Genomic DNA, 21,711 nt, shown 5'->3' with positions numbered 1-21,711 from the left:
CCTAAGAAGATGGATGTGAAAACAATCTAGCCATGCATGCATTATAGGATTATTTAGGATTACTCAATCATGTGCCAGAATAACAGTTCTATAAACACTTAAAAGGACTAAGAATAAAATACAGCCATGCTATTAAATAGCTAATGTTTCAGATCCTGTAGATAGACAGGGCTGAGTTTAAATTGAGCTTTTTCTTTTTCTTTTTTTTTTCATGCATTAGCTGTGATATCTTAGGAAATCTTGTTCATTTGCTGAATCCATGTTCCCACATATTTCAAATGGGATAATACTAGTTCACAATGAATGGAGATATTGTGGGGAATTTAAGCCTATAATGTATATAAAGTTTTTAATGAAATTCAAAAGCCTAAGTAAGCATCAATAGCTGTTGTTTTGACAGTTTTGTTCGAAATAGTCAAGCTGTCCCATTAGGTCCAGACACACTGTAACAAAGTAAAGTGAAAGAGAAAGGGTGGACTAGCTAGTTTTGCATAGGAGAGTTTAAGTGGGCTTTATTGATGAGTTAGCATTAAGTCAGAGTCTTCAAGGCATAAGCAGAATGTCAATAAAGAGAGAAGAGAAGGAACTCTTGGAGAAAGCAATGAACTTCCTGTGATGTTGTGATCTGTACAGACAGCTGATAAAGTTGGTCTGTACTCACTAAAAAGTCCGGAACTAGATTTGGCTCATGACTACTAATTCCAGAACTAAAACGAGAAGACAGACTGAGATGCTAACAACAAACTCTTGAACAGGGTGCAAAGCAATATCTGATACAAAAGGCTGCCTTCTGACCTCTACAGTGGGTGGGAGTGACCTCAAAAAATCAGAAAACAAAAACAAGAGCAAAACGGTCCAGTAGAGTGAGCATAGACAAGGCTGGGAAATAATGAACAAGTACAGGAAGGATCGAGCACATGGAGGGAAGTTCTGTGGAGCCAGGAGACTTAGGGGAGAGCCTCTTGTTTGAATGGATGTCAAAGTGGAGCTCTGTTCCCAGGGGAGACAGAGACAGCCAGCTCTGTCAAAGACCCAGAGGAGTAAGCATGAAACGCTCAGTAAAGGGAAGACAAACCTTGGTTTAAGTCTTCATCCCACCCCTACCACCTGTGCACACCTGAACCACATGAATCATAATCACGTTTCCATATTTGAAAATGTAAAACCATTTCATCGATCTGATAAGACCGGTGTGAGTCTAGAAGGGACTAATGCATTTAAAGTGCTTAGGAAACTGACTGGGTAATGACACACCAATGTGTATGTCTGGGACTATAGAAACTGGTCAATGCAAATTTAATATCAGGGAAAATAATATAATAGTTATCAAATTACTTCCCATTACTCATAGGAGTAGGAGATATTGTACAACAATTCGAGTTGGATATCTGAACAGATGAATAATATCAATGTCAGATCAATTTAATTTTCCTTATTTGAAGGATATTAGAGAAAGGTAAAATATAAACCATAGCTGAACTGGCTATGCCTTTGTCTGTTTCCATGGCATTCTTTTAAGGCCAGGCTGCAAGAAACGCTTTAGACCATCACGCCCACAAGAATGTTTTATAGAAAGCTATTAAGTTTTCAATGAAATAAGTAAGTTTGATTCTGAATCAAACAGGTTACTTTATGGGAGAACTTCCTAGACACTTCTAATAATGTGATGTGAATATAAAAATTAGTAAAACAAAAGTCTTATTTTGCCATAGAAGTTAAAAAGATGGTATGCATTTTTGTGTATAGTGTATAGCAGGTATTCACATGTATAAATCTTGCATGTACCTGCCATGTTGCATGTGTACTGGTCAGAAGGCAGCCTTTTGTGTCAGAAATAGCTTTGCACCCTGTTTGAGAGTTTGTTATTTGTTGCTGCACAGCCTTGTCCAGCTGGCCCATGAGCCTCTACAGCAGAATTTCTAAACTGTCCTAATGCTGAGAGACTTTAGTACAGTTCCTCATATTGTGATGACCCCCAACCATAAAATTACTTTCTTTGTTACTTCATAACCATAATTTTTCTATAGTTATAAATTGCAATGTAAATATCTCTGTGTTCTAATGATCTTAGAACAGCCCCTGTGAAAGGGCTCTTTGACCTGAGAGTAGTTGTGCGTGGCCCACAGAGTAGGAGCCACTGTTCTACACTCTCTTCCCTTCATCTCTCAGCTCTACGTAGGAGTGCTGGCATTACGGATGCTCACGAACATTTCTGGCATTAAGTCAATTTTGTGTATCCAAACTCTGGTCCTTGAACTTACATATAAAGTGCTTTATTCACTGACCCATCTCTCAAGCCTGTCACAGAGTTTTATTAAGGGTAGAAGTACCCCAGTTGAGAAAGAGATGTACAGACATGGTATTTTGTTGAAGGTATTGCTTTTACAAGGAGATCATTAAATTACATGTAGAAAAACATCATGGGTAAGAGATTGAGTGTTGCTACTTAATACCTTCATTCATGATTTGAACAAGAGGAATCAAGAAAATAATGATTAGGCATTATGTTGGACAGAGCTTCTCTCTACTTGAAAAATAAAAATAAAATTCAAAGAATATATAAGAATGCATTTTTTAAAAAGAATGGAATAAAGATCAATAGAAAGACAAAAAATGATGCCTTGTCTAGCAGACCATGGAGATTTTATTTTCAAGTGTTGGTGCGCCATGCAATTCTTTCCTGTCATGGGCAAAAGGTTTTGAGTTGCTCTAAAATGTGATACCTTCAGAGCTCAGGGACTTTCAACAAGGTCCCAGTTTGAGTTATTCCTAAATGGAGTTCCTAAGTGTGAGTGTCTTTGAAGAGGATCTTAAAACAAAGAGCTCCTGCCTTTCTAGCTCAAACCTCTGAAGGTATACAGAATCTGACATGGTCCTGCCTCCTTGTGATTCTAAATATAGAGATTGCTTGTGATTAGTAGCATCTCTGGGCCACCAAGGTAGATGTCAGAGGTTGTAGTCTCGTCCTTTCCATTTCAATGACTTGAAGGTTTTTATGGAGATATGACAAGCTGAGCGTGTCTCTTACAGTGCATCAACTAAAGTGAGGATGTGTGTGTGTGTCCGTGTACATGTACGTGTGTGTGTGTGTGTGTGTGTGTGTGTGTATGTGCACATGCATGTGCTGACATATTATGCATGTGAGAACAACCAATATGGAAGAGAAACAATGAGAGTGAAATAGGTTTTGGAAAATAAAATGAAATTCAAAGGATATTTTAAAAATAACATTAAAAAATAGAGTAAGCATAATTAGGGAGACAAGAAAGATGCCTCTTCTGTAAGCTTTATAGAAGAGAAGAGCTCAGTACTTGAGTCAAATCAAAGTAATGGACTTCTAAGACAGGCAACCAAGTATGAGACATGTAAACACTTTCACATGAGGATGGGTTATGTGTTGGGAAATTGTTAACCTGGAATAAATAAAATCAGGACAAATAGAGTTCTTATCTTACTTAGAAAGAAAGTAAGGGTCAAGATGAAGAGACTTTCAACACTGAAGATAAGAAAGAAATTACATTAATAAAGTTGTCCAAAAGAGGGCAAGGCTGTCTTATGTAAAAGTATCTTAAAATAAAATTATTTTGTAGACTTTGTGACAGATGTTATGTAAAGCATATAGTGTGAATTAGCTTCTTAATCCTCTCAAAATTCCTGTGAGAGAACTGTTATCCTTTCCTCACACTAAGTATGGGAAACAGGATGTTGGTGAGGATAGATTATTAGCAAATAGAGGGATGTGGATTTGGTCTTGTAACACTGCCAAATTGTAAAAGTGTTTATTGCCATTTTGGGATGTTCTATTCACAACCTGAACTGTTAGAGAATGTGTTGATTTTAAGACGTTTATCATTTTCAAAGTCCTCCATCAAGTTCTTGTATTGATGACTGGAACATTGAATTGATCTCTTAGCCATTGAGTCCATATGTCATTTTTCGGCTTGAACACAGTTGTGAAAGAATTACAGTAGTTCATAGAAAACCAGTGAAAACAAGAGAGGGGATAGTTAAACAATTAGGGAAAGTCAAAGGAGGTTATGGCCACTTGGCAAAGACTAACTTGGTGCCATTTAATATGTAAAGAGTTAAGGTAGTAAAAAAAAAAAACTCATTTCAGGAAGGGAGGTTCTTAGAAATAAAGTCTTTCTAGAGAAAATGTTCTGAAAAATGAATTATTTAAGAGACAGTAAGTAGAATGGGCAGAACAGGGCTGTGTCAGGGTGAAGCCAATGTCTTTGATGGTAGCCTAACTGTTGCCCTTCTAGTGACCTTGGCAAGTCTTGATCTTAGACATGAACCAGAGTGCTAGAAATTATATGTGTGCTTGGCCCTCTTTTATACTTTACCATTGCAGGATAATCAGAACCTGAAGGTAATATGTGGGTCATTGTCACTTTGGGAGAGCTTTAAACTAAGATTGACAACTGTGATGACAGGAGTTCTCAGGTAGCCAGACATCCGAGACTGTAATAGATAACCTCAGGGAATCCTTTCAAAAGTTGGGACATCATGGCTTCCAGTGACCAGAGAAAGCTCCCAGTCCCCACTAATAAAATCACCTGAAAAAAGAATCAACACTTTGGCTGAAAAGAGCTTTAAAGTGTTAATTTTGTAGCAAGAAGTCAGTTTCTCCTTTAACACAGAGAGAAACTGAACATTCCTACAAAGGGATTCTTTTTTAACCTCTGGGAAGGCTCTTTTCTGCTTCATAGAAATTTATCCTAATTTCATGCCCTCACACTTCATAGCTTGTTACCTGGTCCATTACTCCGACATGTAACTTGATAAAGCTCAGGTTCTTGTGATATTGGTTTTTAGCGATGGGCTTCTTCCAGCTGCTGCTTTGAAGTACCAGATAACATTCTTAGCCTAGCATGGAGCCTGTGGCTCGCTGTTCAACTTCTCATTGTCCTGTGGCTGTTCTGGCTTCTTGCTGTGAGGTTCTATGGTAATCTTGCCCTTTTTCTGCCTTTTAAGGAGGCCAAACCTTAAGCTTTTCCAGGTGGCTAATCATTCTGTCCTCAGAATTGTGTAGATTATTCAGGAAATAGTTCTTTTACTCCTTAGGCATGTAAAGTTTGGCCTTTACATATGCAGGGATGTCACTGAGCCATGCACATGAATCTTAGTGGGTCTTGTGAACAAAGATATCGCCGGTGCTCATTCACAGACAGACAGGAACCTGTTTTCTTCATGTGGCGCCCTGAAGCTTACAGTCATGTCTTTCATCCAGAGGCATCCGCTGCTCAGAGAATCCAGAGCAGGCACAGCTGGGAAAAGTCAGCTCTCTCACCAGGCCACGTTATGGGCCACCTAGAACTGAAGGGGCCAACCTTCTCTGGACAAAGTGTCTTTTGGTAGAAATGGAACTGTCAATACTCAGAGGTTTCTGGAACTTGATTATGGAGAGTTGGTATTGAGACTTTTCAAGACCTGTGCTACGGTAATAGGATATTAACTTGGGAGAGGAAAAAAAAAGACACCTCCTGTCTCACCTACTTAGAACAAAATTGCTTCTGTAATTATTAGGAACTATTTTGCAACACATTTAATGGGAAGGTTAGAGGACTGAATCTAACAGACGATTAGAGTGCTAACACATGCTTACAAATGGTAAAATCAGGAATAAATCTTATTCTGCAATTTGAAAAGGAAGGAAGCAAAGTCACAATTTCAAGTGACACCCAGAAAGAATCAACTCAGCCCAGAACATGTTGCAATGGAGCAGTGTTACTCACAGGTGTTTGCAGTGCCTTTGGGGATGGGGAGGTAGGAGCCTGGACTCCAAGGTCGGCCCTGGTAATTCTTCTTGCACTTCCCACAGTCTGGACCTGTAGTGTTGTGCTCACATTCACACATCAGTTTGCTGTTGTCATACAAACACGAAGTGGCATGCAGGTTGCACTTGCACCTAGGCAGAGGGGAGATAAAGAGTTCACTGTCAGTCAAGTGGGTCTTGGCAGTCTAGCTTCAGAAGGGCCACGTGGAGCTCACAAACCACGCTCTACAGAAACAAATGGTGAAACACATGGACATCTGCAGGCTTAGACATAAGGAGCTTTGTAACAAAGGCCTTTCGGAGAAGGGACCTTCAAGTGTACCCATCTGCAGGTGCCATTCTGAGGTAGCCTAATTCTAGTCCAGTCTACATGGCCCGGAAGCTCTTCTTGGACAGCTGTGCTCCTAAAGACTTTCCCCCAAAGCTATCTAACATATTGTCTCCAGTGGATGGTTCATCTGTGTCATCAAAAGTTTGACAAGTTCATGAGTTTCTTTGGCTTTAAAGAAAGATGTTGTCTTTTTCATATCATGAAGACAAATCTCGTTTGTTGAAAAAACATGACAACCATTGAAACAACTTGCCACTCGGTATTTTTCTAAGGACTTGACAGCTTATAAGCAGGGCTTCTCATTCTGGGACTAAATAATCGCAGGAACCTTTTTATCATGTCTTCCCTCTCTCCCCAGAGGAGATAAGACAGCAATCTTTACATTTCCCATTCACAACCTATATGACAATCACAAGATCTCTCAGAAACTGGCCAACTGATGCTAGCAATCCTAGAAAATACAAAATAAAGAAACAAACATGTCTGTGACAGTGATTTGAGGCCACTAACTGACTTATAAAGAGCAGTGACATATTAGAAGCAACAATGGAACACATGATTTCCTAATCCACTCCCACATTCAAAGTCTTTGACTGAAACTGTGAAGACCAACTTGCTATTTGTAGAAGCAGCAGGTAGAAAATTGTCTCACATCCTTTTCAGGCCTTATCCTCTGGGGGTGGAGGGGAGGATACTACCTTGACAGAATGACCATGAATAGGAATGTTCCCACACAGAGCAGAATGACCATGAATAGAGATATGTGCCCACACTAGGGATAAAATACCAACATACGTCAGACTCAGAAACTGAAATGTCACCTGCGTGTAGGTGTGTTAAAATGAGAAGCTCTGTGAACTAGGTAAGAATAGCCAGGCACAAGTTTCATAAAGACAAATACTGTGGTGTGGTGTGTATTTTCTTTGGAGGAAGATGTCATAAATCTGAAAAAATAGCAGAATGCTTTTCCATAGGTGGAAAATGGAATTGTTTAACTACTGATGTTATTTCTACTCTATCTAAATAGCAATGTCTATTCTCTTTTGATGCAAATGGGCTCCTATTCACTACAAGGAAGAAAATGAATGACTATGACCTCGAGATCCTTGGCTTTCTTCTAAGGTGTAGCTCTGGCAGCAATGGCTATTCAGTCAAATCTCTCAGGGAAGACCAAGCCTCAGTGTCCTAATGGCTCTTCCATAATGAATAATACTTCTAGCTACATCTCCCTCTGTGTAATTATTTATAATAAGGCAAAAGAACGGTTACATTAAAATAATAGAAATCCAATTTGAGTATATATAAATATATAAATAATATTTTTGAAGATTCACATTTCTACCATCTGCCTAAAAGGAAAGAAGGAAGTAATTAATTTAAACAGTGTTTAATTGTGAACCAGACCCTAGAAAATCTCTGATATGCAGGCAGTCATATGTGTGAGTGCATTTTATTAAAAGACCTTGTTCTTTCCTGACATTAGCACCTTTATTTATGGATGTGTTTGTACATATGGAAGATGCTTGAAACCCAAGCGTGAGAAGTACCAGCTTCCATTGATTTAACATCCTATCTGCTCCTCCAAATTTCAAATGAGAAAATGAACAATGTGACCCCAAAGAATACACTCTTTGAATGTTTGGAGACTGAGAATGCAGTCAGTATGAACTGGATTATATATCTTACACCTTTTAGTGTGTGCATACTCATAACTGATCCAGGCAATTCCATTCTAAAGATATTATATTATCTGGGAAAGTTATTCTTTGAATAACATAAGGAGGTGAAAGAAGGATAGATACATTTTTGCTACTATTTTTTCTCAGATTTTTTTTGCAGTAAACGATTCATTCTTCATTATCTAAAAAGCTTGTTATTGAGGGCTCTTAATAACCCTTAATCAAAACTAATACACATCTCTACCATTACTTTTCTGATTAATGAAGTTACTTCCATGCATTGGTTTCTTTAATTGTTACTCAAGGTTTTTTGTATTTTTAAAAATATTAACTCAGTGTATGATCCCTTTTATCCTCTGGAAAGAGCACTATCCACTGTATACCAGACCTTCTCCAACTACTTTCTTGTCTTAGTTAGGCCTTTCAGTTGTTGTGATAAAACACCATGACCATGATAAAACAACTTTCATAAAACACCATGATAAAACACTATGATAAAACAACTTTGGAGGAAAGGGTTTATTTCATTTTACAGCATATGGTCCATCCTATGCTTAAGATGCATCATATGCTTAAGATCTAGGGATCTTAAGGCAAAAACCTAAGCAGGGAAGAAACCAGTGGCCAGAACTGAAGCAGAAGTCATGGAAGATCACTACTTACTAGTAGTATTCTCTTCTTCAGTTTGCTATTTTATAACCTGTTGGGTTACCTACTCAGGAGCTGCACCACTGACGGTGAGCTAGGCCCTCCCACAACAATTGTTACTCAAGAAAATGCTCCCCAACACTGGCCTACAAGCCAATTCTGTGGAGGCATTTTTCAATTGGGATTCCTTCTTTCCAGACAACTCTAGCTTGTGTTAAGTTGATGATGGCAATATAAAACATCAACAACAACAACAACAACAAATCCTAAGCAGGACACTGCTTCACTCCTCCTTTTGACTTTCATGTACTTGATCTTTATTAATCCTCCTCTTTCTCATTCCTTCCAAAAAGCAAGCATCTCCTGTTAGAATTGTCCATATCTTCTCCATGGAAACCCCAATGGATATTCTCACTTGCCTTGGCTTCCTCGGATGTGTTGACTGTGAAATATTCCTTTCACTTGCTGGTGATCCCTACTGGATGCCTGAGTTCAATTACAGAACCCTGTCTACTGTCTAGCTAGTCCTTGACTTCTATCTTAGCATGATCAGCCATGAACACTCCTTTTCCTTCTTTTTCTTCTGTTGTCCTAAATTTTCTTCCATTATAGACATTTTATAACCAATTTATCTTTCTCATCAACACTCAAATGTGAAAATTTCCCCGAATATATAAATAACATTTAAGGAGACTTGTATTCTCTATGTCCTACAGGGGTCCACAGAAGTCTCTCCTGTTATCAGCAGGCAACTGTGCAATCAATGTGTCCGCAATCCCTGCATCAATATCCTCATCACAGGTCCCTCCCACTGCTCTCAGATATATTTATCAAAAATGTCTTGTGGACATAGGTTTGAAAGGACCCAAACCAAATTTTTAGGCTTTCTTTCCCTACTTACATCCATTTCTGGGTTTTCTGTCTCAGGATTTATTATCTTGGTCAACTGGACCTCCTTTATCTCAGTTTACCAAGAACGGTATGTCTCTGTCACTTTCCTGTTTCACCTAAGTGCTCATCACTTCATACCACGCCCAGTCCTCAGATGCCTGCTCCTTCAGTATGTTAGTTTTAACAGAGAGTATGTCCTTGGTAGTGATTGTCAGTGTGACTTTGTTTTTTACAACAACTTCTAAACATAAGTGAATGCTGTAGGGAAACTTCTCTCTGCATCATACCAATTCTTAGTTTCAATCACTCTTTTACTTAAATACCATTGGCTCATTCCTGACTTAGAACTATTATAAGATTGTGTATTATTATTAGGATAGGGTCGAAGCCCTGGGATATGCCTTCAAATCCCCCTGCAGTTTACCACTTTTGTCTTTTCTAGCTTCACTGCTCTATCCTTGGTTCTTTGACTGCTACAGTTCAGATACTATTAAAAAATTATTTATTGTTAGTTCAGCACTTTCTTCTCCATCCCATTCTCCTTCACCTCAGTAATTCTTCCTTTAGATGCAAATTTTGAAACCTCAGTGCCTGGTTTCTAGCTGATATTCAAACACCATTTGTTAGTCAACTAAATGCATTTCCCACCATGTATAATACTGATCTTCTGTGGATCTACATGAAGCTCATGATGTCTCTGCATTAGATTCAGGCTGTATTTCAGTTGTTTTTCTGATGTTGCACTTACTGAGAGGCAACAGTCATGTCTGCCTATTTATTGCAACAAACTCAGCATGCAGCAAGGTGTTTGACACATTATAGGTGTCCAGATGACATTAGATGATTGAACAAGTGACTAGAAAATAAGGAGACCCTGTGAAGCTAGAAACCTCATGTCTGTGTCATACTGTGCCTAGTATAACAACAGACTGATAGTAGAGTTAGTAAGCATTGGAGCACATCAAACAGCCTATGATATATGCTAAAAAATGTCACATGCCTTGTTATTAGTTTTCACAAAAATTATATTTGACAAAGAGAATTCTATCAAACTGGTGAGATCTTATAAACCCAATTTAATTTTAATTTAAACTCTCAAGGGTTTGCCAGATACCTGAAATTGAACCTAAGAGCTATCTCATAATGATCCTGAAAGATCTAAGAAAAGGACACAGCCCAAGGCAGAAGAACAACAGGGTGTGGTATAGCATAGCCATAGGGGAGCCTGTGCCTTTTATCTTCAGGTCCTCATGCTAGGAAGGCAATTCTGGTTTAGCTGGTGCTTGGTGGAGCCTTGCTTTGGCACTGGATGATGCTTAACATGTCCTGAGAAGTGAATCTGATGGTACTGGGTGGATTTGCAGCTGTCCCTCCTGGTCCTTGTGACAGTGATGTGTGTCAAGTGTGGAAAGTAGATGCAATGGTACTGTGGCTCTGGCCTGTATTCGCAAACAACTCCCTTTCCCTTTCCACTGCTCACTTTGTGCTTATTACTCCTATTCCAATCAGAAGTTAAACTCCTTTATTTAGAGCCCTTGCCAACCAGAGTGACTTTTCCTCTGAAGGTAAAAAAGAAAAAAAAAGAAAAAAGAAAATGGATTTCAGTGTTGGGAGATTGCTCTCAATTCTTGATGTCATGACCTCTGGCATTGTGATGGGTGGAGGGCAGATTTCTGATCTATCCCACTTGTCTCTGACAGATTCATTATTCATTCCCATGGTCATTCAGCTCCCACATCTACTGTCACCACAGAAGAGGAAGTGTACAGGCAGAGAGATCTAAGTCTCTGCTGATAGTCAAATATCTGGTGCTCTGAAGAGCTGAGCCTACTTACTCACATTGTTTACATACAGAGAACTCATATAAAGATACTGCAGATAGAACTAATTGACTTGCATGTACCTTGAAGATCTATTTGTGTACAAGCGACAAATATCAGACGCTGTTAAATAAGAGCTTTTCTTTCAGCCTTTTCAACAAAAATAAACTCTATTCTGCACTCCAAACTTAATGGACACCAGCGTGTTCTTGCTTTCAACCAGGTCTGTACTTCCTGTATTTTAGTGACCAGCTGTCATGAGTCAATTTAATCTTGCTTATAAAATCGCTCCAATATTTAGTTCTATGCCACCTGCCAGTAGGTATGAAAAACCCATGCAGTCTGCCCGGTTTTTCTTTATAACTTAATATATCTATTCTGGGCCAGAATTTCCTGCCAGCCAGAGGTCTGTGTGGTCTATTAGAAATGTTTCCAATAAGGACACAGAACAAGGGGAAACTTTCTATCTAAAAAGTAAAACAGAAAGCAGGGTCAGGTTCTGTCTTGCAGGTTCTGGGTTTATCTACTCTTTCTCCTAGAAGGATTTGTTGTGAAGTAAAAGAAGTTAAATCTTCACAGGTATTTCAGACACAGAATAGAACCCTAGCAATGAAGCCATACGGTCATATGATTTTGTAAAATTTCCACATATAAGACTTTGTATGTAAGTGATCCTTTACTTAATGAACTGAGTCTCAACTCACCTCTCCGGTAGCTATACGAGATATGTTTTAGCTGTTAACAGAACTGACTTGAATCTGCCTTTCATTACAGTTCCCACTCTGGATTACCCTTGATTATATAAATGGTTTTAGAAAATGTGTCAGCATTGATATTGGAGCATTGTAAATATCTTTTAAAGTAGAAGGACAATCAAATACAATGAGTCTGTCATGCTTTTCTGCCTCTGCAGCTCCTTATCTTGTCTCCCATTGACATGGGAATTCCTGGCTCTTACCTCAGTAGGTTATTTGAAATGGAGTTTGTAATAAAGGAACATCCATATTCCATGTTCTGGTGTTGGCGTTAAAAAAAATGTGAATCCAAATGCTGATGTTTGCACTTGCTATTAACCCACAGATAAATTGATGGTGAATCTTGATTATTAACTTGATGAAATAAAAATCATCATGAAAAATAAGCCTTTGATCTTGTTTGGTGATAGAGATTCTAGACCAGAAGATCTACCCTAAGTGTGGGTGGCAGCATTCCATGGGCTGAGGTCCTGGTCTGACTGCAAAGGAAGAGGGAGCTGAGTAGTGTTCTGTACTCTGATTCCTGACTGTGGTTGTACTGTAACCTAACAGTTGTAATCACCTCACACTCTGTGCCGTGTCCTGTCCACCAAGATGGAATGTCCTTTCAAATTGTGACCCAGAATAAGTCTTCTTTAATTATGTTTCTCTTGTTTGGTATTTTGTCAGAACAAGAAAACTATTTGCAGATGACCGACTTTATCAAAGAAACAATGATGTGAAGCTAATGTGTACAGAATACTCCCAAGCAGACGGCACTGTACAAAGTTTTTTGTTTGTTTGGGGTTTTTTTGGTAGATATCACACAGATTTCTACAAAATTTATAATGATGTGAATAGTTTGACATTAATAGCTGTAGGTGATGGAACTGAATACTAAGGGGTTATAACAACAACAGCCCAAAATGTAGTAGTTATGCAGAAGATGGGCAGTCTGACTCCAGAGCCCTGCTCTTAATGTTTGGAGGGCTTCTCTCTTTAATGTATGGTTTAGCCTCAGTTGTTTCATTGTGATTTACCAATCACAGACAACAAATGGATGTGTTTTGAGGAACTCTTGTGGAGACGGAACAAAATAATATACACCAGCTGTGACCATTTAGCACAAAAGCCCTGGTAAGTGTCTTTTAAATAGTAATATTTCTATAATTACTATGTCTACTATCAATTGAGTTACCAATTCTTCCTGTAATTATTCTGATAGTATGTATGAAGCAACCTGGAAATGCCTACGTATATTCAAAAGAGGAGACATGCATAGAACATAGTCTATAAAATGGTAATAGTCTGCCTACTTAATCCTGATGGAATCAGGACTTAGGCTGATGAGTCCATATTGTCTCTAAAATACAGATGATGAATTCACTTTTAGCCATGAGAGAGACAACCTCTACTGTGAAAAGAATGTGGAAGGATAGAAGCTGCTATGGTAAGTATCTTCCACAGGTCCTTTTGATAAAGGCTTGCTCTTCAGGTTTCTGCTACTGGAAAGTAGAAGAATCAGGAGATGTGGGTGGAACTCTGGCTCTCAGATCAGCTCAACTACAGTCAGGAAAACATAGGTCAAACCTGGAGCACCTGTCTGTCAACTGAAAGGAGCAAGAGAGAAACATCCGCCTTGTTTCAAGCATATGTTTACCATAAACACATACTAACCTATCTTTGTATATGTATGTGACAAGTAATTAATAAACATAAAATATTATTACTACCATTATCATTATGATTAATCACTTTTCTGGACTGATCATAATCCCACAAGGAAAAAAAGATTGTCCCAATCTTTTCCGGGTCTATCTATCCATTTCTTCCTTTAATAACAGACTTGAGGGCAGCTTATCACTGAATGTACTTTTGGAAAAATATACAATATGTAAAGTACAACTTGAAGTAGAAAGTTGCTAATAATAAACTTTTTAACATAAACTTCCTCACGCCTGTGAGTGGAGGAGCAAAAGAGACTAGAACAGGGGTTTGCATTTGGACATCTGTATAGTAGAAGACGCCAGGAGTGAAGGGATTGCCTCTGCAAGACAAAATGGCTACATCCAGTGTGAAAGGTTCTTCTGCCACAACCATTTTGAGTGTCAACCAGGGTCCTGACTCATAGGGACTCTCTTCTTTTGAGCTCTGTTCTTTAGAAAATAAGATCTCACAGACTTGCTTTAGAAGCACAAGTAATGGCAGCTGTAGTTTTCTTTGGGGATTTAATACAAAGAAGAAGATCATGATCCATTCCTCACTGACATCATGACCTTTTAACCATTTAAAAATATATAAGGTTATTTTCTTGCCTGCAGAGTGGCAGAACAAGGACCAGCCCTTTTTGAACTTATTAAGTAAAATTATATAGATACCTTGCATCTTAAAAACCTTTTAAAACTTCCATTTAACCCTTACTTGAGACCCTAAACTTGCTTACAATGAATTGTCTGATTACATGCTTCACTAAGCTGCTGGTTATTTTAAGGGATATCAAAAAATAGCCCTTTTCTTTTTCTATTTCTAAACTAGCTAGCAAGGGTAAAGTGCCATGACTGTAAAATTAAAAATAGGAGCTTATATATTTCAGATAATGCACTGTCTGAGATTGGTACAGAGAAATGATGGTACTGTGTGACCTGTTACTAAACTTATGAGCATCCAGCTAATGGTTCATCCAAAGAAAGAAGACAATACAAGATGCATCCTGCGGTTCAGGTTGCCATTCTGTTCTGAAGACTGGCAAGTAAAGAGCGTATTAAACTAAAACTAAGACGACCGCAGGCTAGGTTGTAATTAAGAGATGACCCCTGGTGCTTGCCTTATTCACAGAGATAGTATACCAACACTGGCATGTCCAGTCCCAGAGATATGAATTCCTACAGATTCCTAGCATCCAAGCAGCTAGACTTTGCAAGAGATGAGATGCTATGGTCCTAGGTGCTTGGAGTCTGGAGAAACAGGAGTATGAACTTATATTTTTGTTCTGCCATGAACCTACTGACTTCCCCATGATATCCCTTACAAGTTGTAATACAGGTTTACAGTGAAGACCACAATCAATAGTCGTAGCAGTTAGAAGGACTTTTGATGCATTCAGGAAGTTCATACTCATCCCTTCTGTGGCTCATGCTAATGAACTCCTACTTTTTATTTTTAATTTTCATAGAATCACACAGGGAACACTTTCTTTCACCTAGGTTTAGGCAGCTCTTCGGGGTGTATGCTTGTTTTCCTAAAACAAGGCTTATCTAGCAGATGTAGGAGAGTTGGATTACATGGAACAGGCTAGATAAATAACTCTATGGAAAGAAGCTTGAATAGCCAGCCCTGTGTGCAGGAATAGAACCACTTCATCAGCCTTATTCTGTACTTTAGTTTTCACTAAAAATTTGGAGAGGAAATTGAATTAGATTCCCATGGGTGGTATGGAAAATTGGGGGAAATAGGTTTCTTCTAATTCTCCTTTCTTGAGAAATAAGATAATATCCAGGAAAAAAGTGGGCACAGACTGTTTTTATTCCCTATATTTGGCGGCCTAGTTTTATTAACCTCTAGAAAAGACAATGTTTTAAAGGCAAAAACAAATAACCAAACAAAAGATAAGAACAAAAACAAAAGACATACACAAAAGAGGAACAAATGGTGCGAATGAGAACCTGATCCTACTTCGTGACTGCCCAATGATTGCTATAGGACCCTCATCCTGCTTCATGACTAATGATGCAACTTGTGTCAATCGTAGAATCAAAGATTATAAAACAAAGAAACAAAAGCCCTTGTGACAGTATTCCAAACAACAATAAGCTATGACATAGTTCAAAAGAAATAGCATCACCAAGAAAACACAAGTAGCCCATGGCCACTGGGTTTATCAATTTCACTGTGATAGTCTATGACTTCCTGTCAGTTAAACATCAGAAGCAGGATAAAAACTAGAGCCATGGGAATGTCTTAATGTAAAGAAATATTTTAATTAATTTAACATGGGTCAAAGTAAGACTTTACATACAAGTGAAATATGACCAAGAAACCTGAGTTCAACTCTAAACACTGGCTAATTCTGTTCAGCTAAGACTACTTGAGTGCTGCCCACCAGCTTATGTAAGAATATTGGTATTGAAAGGGGGTGTATTATTTAGGAAGAGACCATCAACAACATATCCTCAGGTAGAATAGAGGGATATAGGCTCTCTCTCTCTCTCTCTCTCTGTCTCTCTGTCTCTCTGTCTCTCTCCCTCCGTCCCTCCTTCCCTCCCTCCTTTTTTCCCTCCCTCCCTCTCTCCCTTCCCCCCCCCCTCTCCTTTTGTTTCAGACAAGAGATAAAAAGTCTGTCCATACACATACTCATCCATAATGTGCTACCCTCATCTTAGGCCCAATACAACAGAGAAAATTGATCTAGGAGAGCAAAGTCCAAAAGTATAAATGAAAATAAAACTAGGTAGTAGTGGCACACGCCACTAATCAGAACTCAAGAAACAGAGCCAGGATGACCTCTGAGTTTGAGGTCAATCTGGTCTTCAGAGGGAATTCCAGGACAGCCAGGCTACACAGAGTAGCCCTGTCTTAAAAAAAACAAAACAAAACAAAACCACACACACACACACACACACACACACACACACACACACACACACCAAAACAAAACCAATGAACCGACCAACAAGTTTCTCTTTATATGTTAACTTTAGCAGGCGTTTTGTGATCATGGAAAGTTGGTTAAAATAGTAGGCTAGGCAAACTTTTGGGAATAATTTCTCTGAGGTGCGAAGGATGTGTTCCAACCTTGACAAATGTGCTGCACTGAGTGCTTCACTGACTTCACTATGTGGCAACATCTTAGCCATAATGCACATAAAACTAAACGTAGGTCTTCAGTTCCTGTTTTGTAGCAAAATTTTTGTCTAAATCCTCTCGATATGATGGTAAATTTAGGTAGAAAATTCCAGCTTCCAGCTCCAGAGATCATCAGAAAAGCCAGGTTTACTCAACCAATGTGTTTCATTTCCCTATGCAGAATATTGGTTCAAGCATGAAAATGCCTCCCAATTGCTGTTGAAGTTGACCTTGCTGACGCCATTAGACAGTGTCTCTTTGCTTCCATTATTATTATATTCCTAGAAGGTAAACTTGGAAATTCTCAGGGTAGTTAAGAAATTGTAGCAAAATGTAAAGTTAGAGGAGAGAGCAAACAAGAGGCAGGGCCGCAAGCTGTACACTTCCTGCCACCTGGGGTCCGGCCTGCCTGAACCCAGGTCTAGCCTGGGTTTCTGCTTGTGTGAATCAGAATGCTACCTCTCTGTTTGGTTTACACTCTCTTGAATTGCATTTCTACCTAGCAAATGATTCTAACAAACACGGGTAAGCATAAATGTTGTCATTTGTCTGTGTTCTTACCAGCTCTGAATCTGAAGGCAGGTTCAGCTAGGCTGGCCACACTATTTCAAGTCACTGATGACAGGGATAGGAAAGATGTGCAAAAACTGACTCAATCATTCTGTGAAGGATTTGGGATTATTGAATGAAGAAACGTAACCAGTCAGAGGCAGCCATTAGATAAGCTAGACAATTTCAAAGCCTTCCTCTGCCTGCTGTTTTGATGTTCGGGGACACTTAGATCACCTTTCTTTTGTCTTCTCCTCTTTTTCTCTTAACTTCCTTATGCCTTTGCTTTGTAAAATGAAATGGTCTTAATTGGCATGAACATGAAATCATAGAGACTGTGGCAACGTACGCAGGGCCTTCACAGGTGGAAGCCAGCTGAGGTCCCAGTGCTAAGAAGGGACACAAACATAATTCCCCATCCCCAACCCCCTAGCTATCTCCAATTGACAACTACTTGCAAAGGAAAAATTATTTTTTTTCCAATGGTGTCTCACTGAGTACATAAACTACTCTTAAGGACAGGCCCTATGCCCAGCAGTAGACAGCCAAAACAAAATAAACTCAAAAGTATTTCTGGAAGGTTTTGTCTCATAATGCTTTGTGTTCCCCCTCTCCCTTTTTAATCTTACAGGTCTTCTGCTTATATATTATGGTTTCAAATTTCGTGTTTTTAATGGGACTTCTGTATGTGTGAATGTGTGTCTCTGTATCTATATTGTACTTTTCTTTGCCTCTTTTTTCTGTTTGTTTTCTCCTGTTCTTGTTCATTTCAATTTTATATTATTTTATCTTATTCTAATACTTTTAGATGCTTGTTTTGTTTTCTAGTAAGAAAGAGGAGAAACAGATGTGGAAATGGATGGCAGAGAGGGTTGGGAGGATCTTTGAAAAATTGGGGGAGGGGAATCTATCATCAGAATATATTGTATGAAAATAAAAAAATTAAAAAAAAAAAAGAAATGATGTGTTTTGGAGTTGGGGAGCCCTGCATTCGATATAGTTCGCCTTTGATGACTCTTAAAACATTTATCCTTAGGTCACTTGCTATGCTTCTCAGAATCTAGTCCCTCATCTGCAAGACAGAGACAAAGATGAGCTGTTTGCATGGCTTCTGGGTGAGGTAAGGTGTCACGTTGTCACCAACAAATAGCTTATAAACAGGTACTCAATAAATTGTAGTATCCACCAGATATCACCAGGACTTACTATAAACATCCATTAGGCATTTATAATAGATGAGACCATGGGTCTATGAAGCTCAGAAGGAGGGACTTATTGTTTCAACCCAATTACTCCTCAGTTTCCCACTTTTGTTTTACATATAACAGATGAACGAAGGGGAAAAAAAACCTTTGCATATTGTACTGGCTGGTTTTGTGTGTCAACTTGACACAGGCTGGAGTTATCACAGAGAAAGGAGTTTCAGTTGGGGAAGTGCCTCCATGAGATACAGCTGTGGGGCATTTTCTCAATTAGTGATCAAGGGGGGAGGGCCCCTTGTGGGTGGTACCATCTTTGGGCTGGTGTTCTTGGGTTCTATAAGAGAGCAGGCTGAGCAAGCCAGGAGAAGCAAGTCAGTAAGGAACATCCCTCCATGGCCTCTGCATCAGCTCCTGCTTCCTGACCTGCTTGAGTTCCAGTCCTGACTTTCTTTTGTGATTAACAGCAATGCAGAAGTGTAAGCTGAATAAACCCTTTCCTCCCCAACTTGTTTCTTGGTCATGATGTTTGTGCAGGAATAGAAACCCTAAGACACATATCAAACTCCGTATCTTAGAGTACAGGCGTAAGAACTCTGTTGTGCAGGCTTAAACTTTCAACCTCCTGAACAGGGTTTTCAGTGATGCCTGGGGTGAAGTACTCTTCAGTGTTTATTGGAAGGATTATCTAAATCCACTCCTGTACGATGGAAATATGAAAATATCAGTTTATAGAAATAATTACAAGAAACTATCCAGCTCAGCTATTCTAGTCTACTTCGAATGTCCATTTTTAAGAACAGTTTCGTGATGAAACTCGATTTCATAATTATGGCAGCTTTATCTAAGACAAACAAGCAGGAACCATTGCTCCATTTCATAGGTAAGCAAACAGAAAAACAAAAAAATAGAATAGCCCCACACCCCAAATCTCAGCCCTCAAGAGTCTGCATGCTGTGGACTACGAAGCCAGACTCCATTTCCTTTGAGTTCTGCTCCTCAGCTCAGTACCACTCCCTTCCCTTCAGTTCCATGAACTACACTGAAGTACCACAACATTTTTTTTCTTTCCTCCAAGAACATAAAAACTGAGTTTATTTTGGTCCTGATTTTAGACATGCCAAACATGTCTAGTCTGTATTTTAAAGGCTATCAAAACCATTTAGTGGGAGAGGAGAGAGACAAGGTTTTCTTTAACTTTTCTTTCTCTTCTTTCTTTCCTTCTCCTTTCCTTCTCTTTTTTTTGTTTTGTTTGCTTGAAAAAATAATAAGTGCTCTGCAGAATCATTTTCTTTTCAATGTTGCTCTCCTACTCAAACCTCTGTTTCCTTATCTGCAAACCTGGGCAACCTCACAGGCTTCTAATGCAGAACAATTATTCTCCTTGAGTCCTTTATAAACATCATCTGCCATCTTTAGCACCCCTGCCATTCACTTGGACTTCACTGCCCATGCCATTATTTTGTTTAGGAGATGAGCAGCTAATGAAATAACTCCTCTGTTTTCAGAGCAGCAGTTTTCCTGATCCTGGAACTTAGGATCTTGCACCAATTCTAATATTCTGACACCCACACATTGTAGGTCAGATGCAATAATAAAATTTGAGGTACTTGGATGAAATCTGAAGGATGCTGTTGATCTCAGATGCCCAGATGTAAAAATAAGTCATCTGAAATTCAGGCAGAAGGTTCTGGAAGTCCAAAATACCTACAGTCTTTAGAGGTCCACTGACATGACCATAGAAAAGAACTGACCTGTGTTTTTCATAATAAAAGCCATGTGATGGTGGCAAGAATGGTCACAATGCAGCCCTGGGCCTTTAGGTTTGCCTTCACTTGAGGGCCCTCCAGAAGAGCAGGCTACAACAAAAGCAAATGGAAATTGCTTCTCCGGCAGGACTGGAAATATCAAATGCGGAGCGTGGTGTAGCCTTTTAATCCACAGGGTAGCAAAGTAAAGGTCAATTACCTCACTTAGAGAAATGAAAGGCATGTAGTAAAAGTCAAATAGATACGGCTGTTAGATAATGTATTTCAAGCATGAAAATGAGGATTTTTCTATTGCAGGGTTATATTTAATGCCCTGGTAAACACAAGAGCTTTATGACAAAGAGGGAGATATGAGGCTGACAGGGAATCTGCCCGACACAGTGCCCTCTGCTTGATGTGTGGGTCGGTATGGTCATCACTGATTAGTGTCAGGACCCTGCCGGAAAGTAGGCAGACTGGCTGCAGCCATCGGAATCCAAGGAACAGGTGGTGTTGTGGGTGGTATAGGGGTTTAAAGCTATGAAGACTCCCTCAGCAGTTCCACCCCAGTCTCCCTGTCTCTGGGTTGTCTGACCTATGATCCTTGTCACTTGGCTTTACTCCTCTTCTGACACACTTTCTGTGCATCTGACACAAGATGAGCAGCAGCTCTGCTCCCCGGGATGGCTGAATAAAATGTAAAGGTCTAATGTGTCCCGCCCCCCCCCCCCCAGTTATGACTCTAGTCCAAGGTTGTTCCTTCACCCTTTCTACTCCAGAATTGAATTTTCCCTTCAAACAGTATTAAGGTACATCCATCCTGGTTTCTGCATCTGTGAGTAATCATATTTGGATTATTAGGTTTTTCATTCTGATGACCCTAAAGTACCTACCTAGCTAAATGTCTGGTCATGCCTCTGCCCTGGTTAGGCCCTCTGTGTTTTTCCTCTATCAGAAACCTCCTCAGAGTTACAGGCAGTGTTCTGGGCTCGGATTGAGATGTGTTTCTGCTATTAATTCATGCTATTTCACCTGAAGTAACATCATGAGTTTCTTGGCCACTGTTTCAGAAGACACAACACATTAAACATGGTCTCCCAGTTCCTTCAACCACACCCACCTTTGTCTCCCACATAATAGGACTGCAAAATCATTTGCTTTCTGTTTATATTTTCAAAATAAGCATTGACATTCAACGTGCATATTCACTTAGAAGCTATTTTTATATTAATTAATGCTGTAAAATTCACTAGGTGGCTCTGTCAGAAATATCAACAGTGTGTCTGATAGAATGTGAGACAGAACTGATGACCTTTGTTCTAGAAATGATACTTTGGTGAACTTCTCATCCATGATTCCTTCCTCTCAGGAAATCCCCACCTCTGGAATATAATCTAAAGCCAATTATGGAGGAATCCAAAAGCAGAGGAACTCTTTCTGTTTGACTTGATAAGTTTTTTGGTTGGTCATGTAAACATGTGTGTGTGTGTG

General features: G+C 39.2%; 1 protein-coding gene across 2 annotated transcripts in view; it reads right to left on the bottom strand.

Annotated features, from left to right (window-relative positions):
• The window catches only part of Ntng1 (netrin G1), a 354,515-nt gene that overhangs the window by 85,134 nt on the left and 247,670 nt on the right, over window positions 1-21,711 (bottom strand). The window contains exons 4-5 of one of the 2 annotated variants that reach the window (XM_052179408.1): window positions 5,735-5,911; window positions 2,818-2,834 (exon numbers count right to left, since the gene is read on the bottom strand). In XM_052179408.1, coding sequence (XP_052035368.1) covers window positions 2,818-2,834; window positions 5,735-5,911 — 194 coding nt within the window. The remainder of the gene's footprint in view (window positions 1-2,817; window positions 2,835-5,734; window positions 5,912-21,711) is intronic. The other variant, XM_052179409.1, reaches the window with a different exon arrangement.

This window comes from Apodemus sylvaticus, chromosome 4 (genome assembly GCF_947179515.1).
Source record: "Apodemus sylvaticus chromosome 4, mApoSyl1.1, whole genome shotgun sequence".
NCBI classification, from domain to species: domain Eukaryota; kingdom Metazoa; phylum Chordata; class Mammalia; order Rodentia; family Muridae; genus Apodemus; species Apodemus sylvaticus.
The sequence above is the reverse complement of the archived record's forward strand: the minus strand, read 5'-3'. Positions and strand labels throughout refer to the sequence as shown.